The following is a 10,790-nucleotide window of genomic DNA, read 5'->3' on the forward strand; positions in this document are numbered from 1 at the left end:
GTTACATGACTGTCAGACTTCTAAAAGGTGGTTTCACTGGATGGATGTCATCAGTTTTGTTGAATAAATTAAACTAAAAAGCTTTAATTGGATTTTGAATAAATGTGCAGTTAATTGTTATTTTTTGAATTTTGTTGATAATTATCTTCCTTAGTTGGTTATGCAAACTGCTGTTCCAAATAATGTTTTTATAGGGTAGGGGCACTGGGGATGAGTTTATGGAACCATGCGGGTGGTGGCCCAAAAGAGTTCAGGAATCACTAGCCTAGAGTAATACCCTGGGCAGCAGAGGAGTTCTTCATTCTTCTTGTTACTCTTAGTATTTTGCAGGGTTTAGAAACAGTGAAAGTTGGCAGATGAGGAGTGAAGCCACTCCTGTAGTCTAAAAATGTTCTTAAATGTATTCACTGTTTCTGGAAACTTGTGGAGTTTTTTGCTTCCAAAAGGACTCCAAGGAGACTCTCAGAATTTCACACTTCTAATTCTCTTATGCTCTTTCAAAATGTAATTAACAGTTTGTACTCTTTACTGGTTAGAACAGCTGCTTCATCTATAAAAATCAGTACACCACTGATGTGGTTGTGCCCCTTAAAGTATTTATTGAATCTAGTTTATATGTTCTCTCAATCCTTTTTCTAAACTTAGCTAGCCAGATTCTCTTCAGTTCTATTCGTAAAAGTAGTTTTCTGTTCCAATTACTGATGCTGATCTGATTTCATCCTTTTAAAAATGAGGAGGAGGGACTGTGGCTCAGTGGTAGACCATCTGTTCAGCATGCAGGAGGTTCCAGTTTCAATCCCGGGAATCTCCAGTTAAAACGATGAGGTAGCAGGTGATGTGAAATATCTCTGTCTGAAACCCTGGAGAGCTGCTGTCAGTCTGAGTAGACACTACTGATCTTGATGAACTGATGGCAACTTCATTTGCATTCATGTAGACAAAAATGAAGTGCATATACATGATAGGCCACAGGGTATATTGCACAGAGATGAAATATCGCTTTGCTCAACTCAGCTGGGAGCCCGCCAAATCAAACATCAAGGCAAATCTATCTATGAAGGAGTAGCTTTCAGGTGGTGGATGCAAGTTATCTGATGTAGAACTGAAGTTATATTGTGACTGTAAAGAGTTAACCTTTTTCATGATCTCTGCTTGTCTCCCCTCCCCACTTCTTCCTATCCTTCAGACATACTTACTTGGAGAAGTTCCTAACAGAACATATGATGGAAAGGAGGGAAGATGTGTGGCTTCCATTGATTTCCTACAGAAACTCACTAGTTACAGGTGGTGAGGATGATAGGATGTCTGTGAATAGTGGAAGCAGCAGCAGCAAAGCTTCTTCTGTAAGAAATAAGAAAGGCCGGCCTCCACTTCACAAGAAAAGGGTCGAGGGTGAGTATTGCTTTGAAGAATGCACTCCATACAGTGGGACAGGCTTGCAAAAGACAAGTAATATTTCTGTGATGTTAAACAATGAGTACAACATCTTATCCAATGCCTGTTGGCAAAGTTAAATGCCAGAGATTCCTTGGGTAAAAATGGCTCTGAATCTCCTTGTAGAAGACTAGTTTCTCTTTTTTTGCATACTTAAACTAAATATCTTGAGGAATAAATCTTGAGTTACATGGCTTCTCATCTATTGCAGCAACAAATGTTCCACTTATTGCACTTAAAAGACTTTAATTCTGCATTATCAATATTTATTAGCATATGGAGGGCTTTAAAAATCTGTTTAAGCAAAGAACATAGTACTATGGTCTGTAAATTAATGGGCTGTATACTATCAGGTTCCAGGGGAAGAAGGGTCACCCAATCACCTCCTTGTTGTAGCCCTATCTTGCCTATCTTCTCCTCCATGTAAGTTCTATAGTCCTTGACAGAACCTCTTCAGGGCTCAAAAAGGGTGTTCTCTCCCTTTTAATAGTGAAAAAGCCAGTAATATCTGATCCATTATTCCTCCTAAATCAGCATGGGAACATCCAGGTTTTTTTCCTCTGTTGCAGACCTTACAAGCATTTGGGGAGCTCACACCAACTGATTTCCTTCTTTTTCTTTTTATTACTTGACCAGAAAGGAGTTATTGCTGGTAACTGGATAGTCTGCTTTGATTTTGTCCTCATTAAAGTTGAGATGGACACCTGAAATAGGGAAGTACATTTAGGGTATTGCAGTAAAAAAATCTGCTTTCTAAATGAGAGAACAATCCTACAGGCTTAGAATGGGGTTTAATTGGGTTCACATTAAATTTCACAGCTTTTTCTCCAAGTTAGGACCTATCCCCTTCCTGTAAGTAGGCCTTGCAATCTTACTTCCATGTTATTTAAATATCAAAACTACTCCCCATCTCACTCTGGCATGTGATTTGGTCATGACAGACACACATACTTACTTGTGATCCATAAAAGCTTGTTGATTGCATAAAGTTTTCAAAAGCCTGGAACATGTAGAAGAGGTCTCTGCATTTGACCACGGGTTACAAAAACACAGGTTGAAAGCCTTAGCAAATCAAATGTGGACTCCAAAAAGCTACATTATTAATAAATGTTGCTCAAGTAATTTATAATTTATTTACATACAAAAGTAAGTTAAGATTGTAATGTATACTGGAAGTCAAACTAGAAATAAAGTGCTAGATAGCCAAACTTATTCCATTCAGTGACAAAAGTAGATTGTTCTAAATGTTTATCTGTTCCAAATACTTTCGCTTTGATTTATGTAGGTTAATCATGCTATGCCTTTGTTAATTAGCAAAGTTTATCATCCTGTGCAATTATCTTGATATAGATGAGAATCTTGAGGGCTCCTGGCTGAATAGGAATGACAGCATTCAGACTCCAGGTGCTCTACAGACGCCACAGCTCACATCAACAGTGCTAAGAGAGAATACTCGACAAATTGGGGAGCAAATTCAAGAACATGAGTCAGAACCTGGAGCTGAACAAGATTTCTTACACAAGTAAGTAATAGTGACAAGCTTAAGCAGCAATGAAAATTGCCAAAATGAATGTTCTTTTAAAAAGTAACCATTATGGCAGGACTAGAGTTGATTCTGTGTTCAAAACTTGCTTAAAAAGAAAAGAGAGAGCCAGTTTGGCGTAGTGGTTAAGTGTGCAGACTCTTATCTGGGAGAACCAGGTTTGATTCCCCAGTCCTCCACTTGCACTGCTGGAATGGCCTTGGGTCAGCTATAGCTCTGGCAGAGGTTGTCCTTGAAAGGGCAGGTGCTGTGAGAGTCCTTTCAGCCACCCGCCTCACAAGGTGTCTGTTGTGGGGGAGAAAGATAAAGGAGATTGTGAGCCACTCTGAGATTCAGAGTGGATGGTGGGAAATAAATCCAACATCATCTTTTTTAAAAAGTTTAACCATTTAACAGGTTAATACAGGCATTTGAAGATGACTTGCATGCTAAAAGATATTACCAAGGGTATCCAGAAGACTGGGGGGGTTTTGGAGCACCAATAATCCCAGTGTTAACTGAAGAGTACTGCATTTTCCTAGACACCAAATAGTGCTCAAAATAAACAGAAGTGTTATAGTTTTAGGGAAGTTACAGACAGTGCTACCTTCTTCTCTTCAATTGATACAGTGTTTACTGACCCCAACTCCTTTTTATTGGGAAATCCTATCAATATGAACTCTAGAAACATTTAAAGGCATTATTAAATTGTAAGCCTTTTGGCAGGACATGTTAGTTTTATCCTAGTACAGGGTCTCACTTTACATTTTAGAGCAGAGTGTTGAACTCATTTGTTATGAGGGCCGGATCTAACATAAATGGGACTATGTCAGGCTGGGCCATGTGTGTACCTAGTACCTATTTAAAATTAGCTAGCAGAGATATAAATTTTTTAAAGGACATGGACAAACATAATTAAAGATTTTTTTAAAAAAAAACTCTTAAAATATGCTTAAAACATTAGCACTTGTTGGTCATGAAGGTGCTTTCTTTGTATTTCTCATGGGATTCAGGGAACTGGGCAAAGGAAGTTTTGGCTCTTTTCCCTCCCTCCCCAGGGGACCAGGAGGGGAAGGAGCCTCAAACAATGGAGAAAATTGAGGATTTGCTCTGTAGCTCCTGTGTGATTGAGCAAGCCTTGTAAAGCGATCTGAGACGCAGAAGGAAGCAAGAGAGAGGGAGGAAGACACAGACAAGAGCCAGTTGCTCGGGGGCCTGATTTGGCCCCCAGGCTGCATGTTCGATACCCCTGTTTTAGAGTGTATTCGTCTTATTCCTACACTCTGTTGTAAACAATGTTTTAATTAGCACATTCTTATTAAATTATTAATATTAGTTTAATAAGAATTTCTTACTCAGTATCTACACAAAAATGCTACTAAAAGTATAAGTTAATAACAATGGAAAATAGGTATAAATAATCTAAAATTACTAGACACTGTACAAATAAAAAAAATGTGTAACTGGCATAACAGTCTTCTTGCAATAAAGTAAAAAAATATGTATATGCATCCTATGACTGATATATTCAATCTTTTAAGCCCTCAGATGCAGATATCTTGGTTGGGCCAACAAAAACTAGAAGATTTAAGTCGAAAGGACAGAACGGGAATGAACTACATGAAAGGAAGAAGTGGTGTAAGGCACGCAGTGTAAGTTTTGGGAATGATGCAAATTAAGGATAAAATGGTTGAATGATAATTCTGTAGCTTTTGAGTGAAAGTTGTTTGCTTGTATATAGCAGCCATTGTATAGGGTTTTCTTGTTTTTTAATGACTCCAAAAAGCAAACTACAGAAAATAACTAAGCTGTGACATGGATCAGGGCTCATGTGAAATATATTGAATACATCTGAGACATTTTTAGTTTGTTTTTTAGGCCACCTTTCCACCCAACTTGGTGTCTTTAAGAAGGCAAACAGTAAAAACATTACTGCAAGTAAAAACATAGATTTATACAGAATGAAAACAAACATGTGCACATAAATGAGAAAGAGGGTCAGTGAGAATCAATGAGGTAATGATAAACCAAAAAAGCCTACATTCACTGGTAGAAAAGAATGATAGAAGGGAACAGTTGAATTCTCTGGGAAGGGAATACCATAATTTTGGTGCCAGAACTGGAAAAGTCCTCTTTTGGGTGCCATCCATCTAGCATTAGGTGGAGGGGGGGAGCATCTGAAGCAGTGCTTCTGAAGATGACAGTAGAGATTGAATTGGGTTCTTATGGGAATAAGTCCTTACACTATGCTGGGCCCAAGCCATATAGTGCGTTAAGGGTCACTACCAGCATTTTAAATTGGGCCTAGAAGCAAATTGGGAGCCATTGTAGGTCAGACAAGACTTGTGTGATATAGTTCCTACAACTCATAGAACCACAGAATTGGAAGGGATCATACAGGCCATCTAGTCCAACCCCCTGCTCAATGCAGGATCAGCCTACAGCATCTGACAAGTGTTTGTCCAGCCAGTGCTTAAAGACTGCCAGTTATGGGGAGCTCACCACCTCCCTAGGTAGCTGATTCCACTGTTGAGCAACACTTACTGTAAAAAAGATTTTCCTGATGTCCAGCTGGTACCTTCCTGCCCTTAATTTAAACCCATTATTGTGATTCCTATCCTCTGCTGCCAACAGGAACAGCTCTCGGCTCTGCTCTAAGTGACAAGTTTTCAAATACTTAAAGAGAGCAATCTTGTTCCCCCTCATACTCCTCTTCTCCAGATTGAATATTCCCAAGTCCCTCAGCCTTTTCCCATAGGGCTTGGTCTCCAGGCCCCATTCATCCTCATGTCAGAATTCTGGTTGCTGCATTCTGCACCAGTTGTAGCCTCTGGACATGCTTCAAGGGCAGCCACACATACATCACATTTCAGTAGTCTATGTTTCCAGGGCATGCACCACAGTGGAAAGATCTTTTTTTGCACAGGAAAGGCTGCAGTTGGCTCACAAGCCAAAGCTGGTAAAAGGTTTTCCTGCCCACCAGTGCTACCTGCTTATCCAGGAGGAAGACGTGAGCTTCCTCGCCTTGTACTAAAATGACTACCTACTCAGATTATAAAATAAAATAGACTAATTATATATATATAGATGACTGGAAAAGGCAATGGCAAACCACCCTGTAAAAAGTCTGCCGTGAAAACGTTGTGAAAGCAACATCACCCCAGAGTCAGAAATGACTGATGCTTGCAGCTTTACCTTTTTAATTGTACACTAGATTTTTATGCACATTTTTCTTCTCTCTCTTCTTAAGGCGGGGTCTAATGGAGGATGATGCTGAACCTATCTTTGAGGATGTCATGATGTCTTCACGAGGTCAGTTAGAGGACATGAATGAAGAATTTGAAGACACGATGGTCATTGATCTGGTTAGTAATCCTCACTTTCAAAGCTTTTTTTTTAACAAAATAGATGGCTGCTAGTTAAACCATTTATTTAAATTGGAATTCCAATATCAAGAAGTATGGCTTCCATGCCTAATTCCATTTTGTCCTTTCACTTCCATTCCATAATTTCTTCTATAACTGAAGCATTGCCAAAAAAAAAATAAGAATTTGTTTGGTACTAGAATAATAGAGTCACAGAATTCTTGTAGATATCTATGTGATCACAGTTATGTAGAGAAGGTGAAATACTGTAGGTTGTAAGTCAGTGTGGGAACGATGAGCATTCTTTTACATACCTCATGAGTTCTGAAGTTTTAATAAAAGATGACTGGTACAAGTCCTGGGCACTTCCCCCATCAGTCAGCAAGTACAGCTGCTTTGTCTATCATGCATTGTTGCATACACTATTAATGTAGGGTTGCAGGGGATCCCTGGTTTGAAGGCTTTCCCCCTGCTTCAGGGTTACCAGAAAGTGGCAGGAGGGGAATGTCCGCTGAACAATCCATACTAGTCCCCATAGGGTATAAGGCATTTTTTGTAGCAGGAACTCCTTTGCATATTAGGCCATACATTCCTGATGTAGCCAATCCTTCAAGAGCTTACAGAGCTCTTAGTACAGGGCCTACTGTAAGCTCCAGGAGGATTGGCTGCATCAGGGGGTGTGGCCTAATATACAAAGGAGTTCTTGCTACAAAAAAAGCCCTGGGTATAATGATCCGTGGGTGTTGGGGGGGCTGGTTTTTGAGGTAAAGGCACCAAATTTTCAGAATAGCATCTAGTGCCTCTCCTTAAAAAAAACTTTCAAAAAGATTGGACCAGGGGTCCAATTCTATGAGCCCCAAAAGAAGGTGTCCCCATCCAATGTTCCCTCTAAGCTGAGTTAGTGTGAGCTAGCTTTTTTTTAGCCTCTGACTCACACATTTTTGTTTTAGCTAAGGAAAAATGGCCCCAGAGCAAACTAATTTATGCAGTAGCTCAGAGCTTTAATGCCAGTAGCTCACAAAGTAGAATTTTTGCTCACAAGACTCCACACCTTGGAGGGAATATTGTCCCCATCTTCCATTATCCAATAGAAGGAAGGCATTTAAAAGGAATGATTGCCAAAACTTCCTTCAGAGTTCAGTCGTGCCTGTCACAACCTTGCTGCTGGCTCCACCCCCAAAGTCCCCAGATATTTCCTGAGTTGGACCTGGCAACCCTATATTAATGTTACTGCTGCAGTAAACTTCCCAATTTCCTTTATGAAAAGTTGAAACCAGTAAGGAAGGGTTATAGTCTTTCTAAGAATTGAAATTGCCTCCATATAGATGGGTTTCAGAAATTTCAAGTTTTCTCCTAGCCTTCAACATCGCTAAAAATTAAGACTTTAAGCATTGGGTCATGGATTGAATTTAGATGATGACCTTATTTCCTGGTTTTAAATTAGTTGCAAAAGTAATTCTTGTGTCCCTGTTACAGAAATAAGAAAATGCAGCTCTCTAGTGTTTTACAGATTCTTCTTCTGTACCTCAACACAAATTCCAAAACAATTAAGTAAAATTTTCCTTCCTAGCCCCCTTCAAGAAACCGACGAGAACGAGCTGAATTGAGGCCAGATTTCTTTGACTCAGCGGCTATCATTGAGGATGATTCGGTGAGATTTCACTGGGCATGTTTGCTACTTGGAGCTTCTAACAATTATCCAGTATTTAACTGTTGCTATTCCTTGTTTTTCTAGGGATTTGGAATGCCAATGTTCTGAAGTCTGGTGAAGACATTATTCAGATGTGGAACTCTGTTCTTTAGAGCTCAAGGCCTATATACTGTGATAGCTTATATGAAAAACCACATTTTTGATGTGATTTGGTTTGATTTTTAACCAAATGATTAAGGTCATTTCCTTTTTGTAATGAGAGAAGAGGAACTTCTTAATGAAACAAGGAATTTTGGCCAATCAGTCACTTCAGAAAGGCTGACCTATAAATCATTTGTTTCCCTGTCCTTGACAGTCTACTTATACAGGTTTTTTTCCTGGATGGGGAGGAGCTTTTAAATTAAAACAGTTGCAAAATAAATGTTCTACACGTTTTCAGAAAACATTGAATGAAAACAAAACTTTTTAACTTTATTTTTCTGCTGTACAACTTCAAAATGTTTTAACATTTGCCTTTTTATGTTTTAGAAGCTAGCCATTTTTATTAAATTTATGCCTATCTGCCATTGTCTAGCAGTGATGCGATCAGCAGGCCATCCTGGCTGGAGAAGTGTTGTTAAACACACTGGATGTGACTAGCAGTATCCTCTCTGACCACTGAGAGCAGAACACTCTTACAAAAGAGTTCAGAAGTCAGATGTGTGCATCTCTGCCAAAAAAAAAAATCAGAATCTGAAAAGAAAACCCCCCAGATTTTATACTTCTGAGAAGATTTATTTTTATTTATAATAGGGCATAAAATAAGAGATGTCCATGAAGCCACTTTTCCAACAGACGCTGTGTAACGTTCATTTTATATAGCACTAGGGGAACACACAAACAGCACATTTTCTATTGGTACTTGTTCTGTGCATTTTTAGCAACTTATACCAGCAAATAAAATATTCTCAGTAAAATAAACTGGTCGTTCTAAAGTAATCTATTTGCTATTTCTACTACCTATTTCATGACCTATCAGATCTGAGGTACACAAGCAGCAGCTTTCCTATGGAGCGTAAATCATGGGGGAGGTTGGGATAGGGGTGGGGAACAAGAGTCACACTTGCATTTTCAAAGCTATTTTAAATGTACCATAGAGAAGTGTCTAACTTTCCATGCCGTAAATACCCTTTTGTGCTATTTTTGTAAATTAATTTTGCCAGTTAGATTTACTGTATGTGCTGCATAGAAACTTGTGCTTAGATGGTGACGTTCTTAAGCTTACAATGGAATACAGCTACATTCTCAGTGTTAACTGTGCATTAATAAGAGTAATTATTAAATGATTTTTCAAAAAAGCAGAACAATCCAAAAAAATCAGCTAATTCATTGATCTAAGAGACTGTTTTCCCAAGGTGTTGATCACAGTTCCTGTTGATTAGAACATCTGTAAAAATGAGGCCAAACTATTTTGGAATTTGAATGTTCTTGAAAGCAGATCTAAATTGGCCAAGTTAAATCAAACACTTCATAAGTGCTTTTTATAACAGCTGCAAAATAATTTGTGACATGCTCCCTTTTAAAAGGCAGATTTAATACATACAAGGCACATCCAGTGCTTACCTTTTGGGAGAAGAGGAACACATGTCAAATCACATTACTTTCATTTCACATCGAGACTCTTTCCATTTTTAAAAAATTGTACAAGTCTCAACTTGTGGTTGCCAAAAACAGTTTGATCTGATAATTCAGCCATTCTTTCAAGGTAGCTGTTTACTATAAAGTTGCTAAAGTCACTGGGTTAGTGCTTCAGAACAAAGTGCAAGTTCTCCCAAAAAAAGTGGACAGGAATGGGTGGAGTAGCACTTCTGTTTTGTGGGCAGAGTGGCATAACTGCTGCTGGTTTGAGGCCATCACAAAAACTTTGTGCTCCACATCCCTCCATACAAAAAAAACTGAATTTTAAGTGATCATTATATAGTTCTGTAAAACAATACAAGTTACCTCCAGTGGGTTTCCAGTTCAGTTTGCAATCAATAGGTTTTTAAAATGTGTCTCCTTGATTGGTTTTGCTAGTAATTCTGTAAATTGTACATTTACAATATGAGGTTTTTTTCCTTTTGTACAATTTAAAACTGATGCTTCACTTTTCCTTTAATAAACTCCTCAAAATCACATGTGCAGTGGAGTCCTTTCCACAAAGCATTTGGAAATGGGTGCCTTCTGTTTGGTCTGTCTTCCACTAAATATTTCCCAATAGTGCAGCCTGAAAAGCTGTTCATTTCATTCCCCTTATGTCTGCTTATCTTGCTACTGTTCAGCATTCTGGACAAAGCAGACTCTGAGTTTTTGGTGTGCCCCCCACCCTTTGGAGATTTTTCCCTGTACAATAAATGATGGGGTTTTTTAGTCCAAGGGTTTTTTTTTCCAAATAGCTTTTAGTAATCAAATGCCCTTGGAAGACATTTCCATCTCCCCTCTTTTATGCATCAGATGTCATTCAAGTAAATACCAATTTAGCACATGTATGGAATTTTACAGATTGGGATTCCTAGGGTCTCAGCTTTCATTTGGAATACACAACACAATCAGCGAGCTTCTCCTCCTTGATTTTCCAAAGTTCATGAAGCTCCAGTATTCAGTAGGTGAAGTACAGTACCTCTAAACACACGTTCCTGTAGGTCACTAAGACTCTTACCACTAACTGTTCAGGTTTTTTTGCCAAAATAATAATCCAAGTTCTATAGAAGTTCGTAATTTCACAACAAAGCATGAAATCAGTTACTGTTACTCTGCTAGAATTCTAGTGCAATACCAGTTTTAATAAATGTGTCTACAT

At 38.6% G+C, this 10,790-nt stretch overlaps 1 protein-coding gene across 1 annotated transcript in view; it reads left to right on the top strand.

Moving 5' to 3' along the window:
- Positions 1 to 10,128, top strand: part of STAG1 (STAG1 cohesin complex component) — a 326,723-nt gene extending 316,595 nt beyond the window's left edge. Inside the window, exons 29-34 of the mRNA XM_060241966.1 lie at positions 1,187 to 1,392; positions 2,785 to 2,956; positions 4,498 to 4,608; positions 6,207 to 6,321; positions 7,892 to 7,972; positions 8,057 to 10,128. Coding sequence (XP_060097949.1) covers positions 1,187 to 1,392; positions 2,785 to 2,956; positions 4,498 to 4,608; positions 6,207 to 6,321; positions 7,892 to 7,972; positions 8,057 to 8,080 — 709 coding nt within the window. The 3' untranslated portion in view covers positions 8,081 to 10,128. The remainder of the gene's footprint in view (positions 1 to 1,186; positions 1,393 to 2,784; positions 2,957 to 4,497; positions 4,609 to 6,206; positions 6,322 to 7,891; positions 7,973 to 8,056) is intronic.
- Positions 10,129 to 10,790: the final 662 nt, after the last annotated feature.

This window comes from Heteronotia binoei, chromosome 6 (assembly GCF_032191835.1).
Source record: "Heteronotia binoei isolate CCM8104 ecotype False Entrance Well chromosome 6, APGP_CSIRO_Hbin_v1, whole genome shotgun sequence".
Lineage (NCBI taxonomy): Eukaryota > Metazoa > Chordata > Lepidosauria > Squamata > Gekkonidae > Heteronotia > Heteronotia binoei.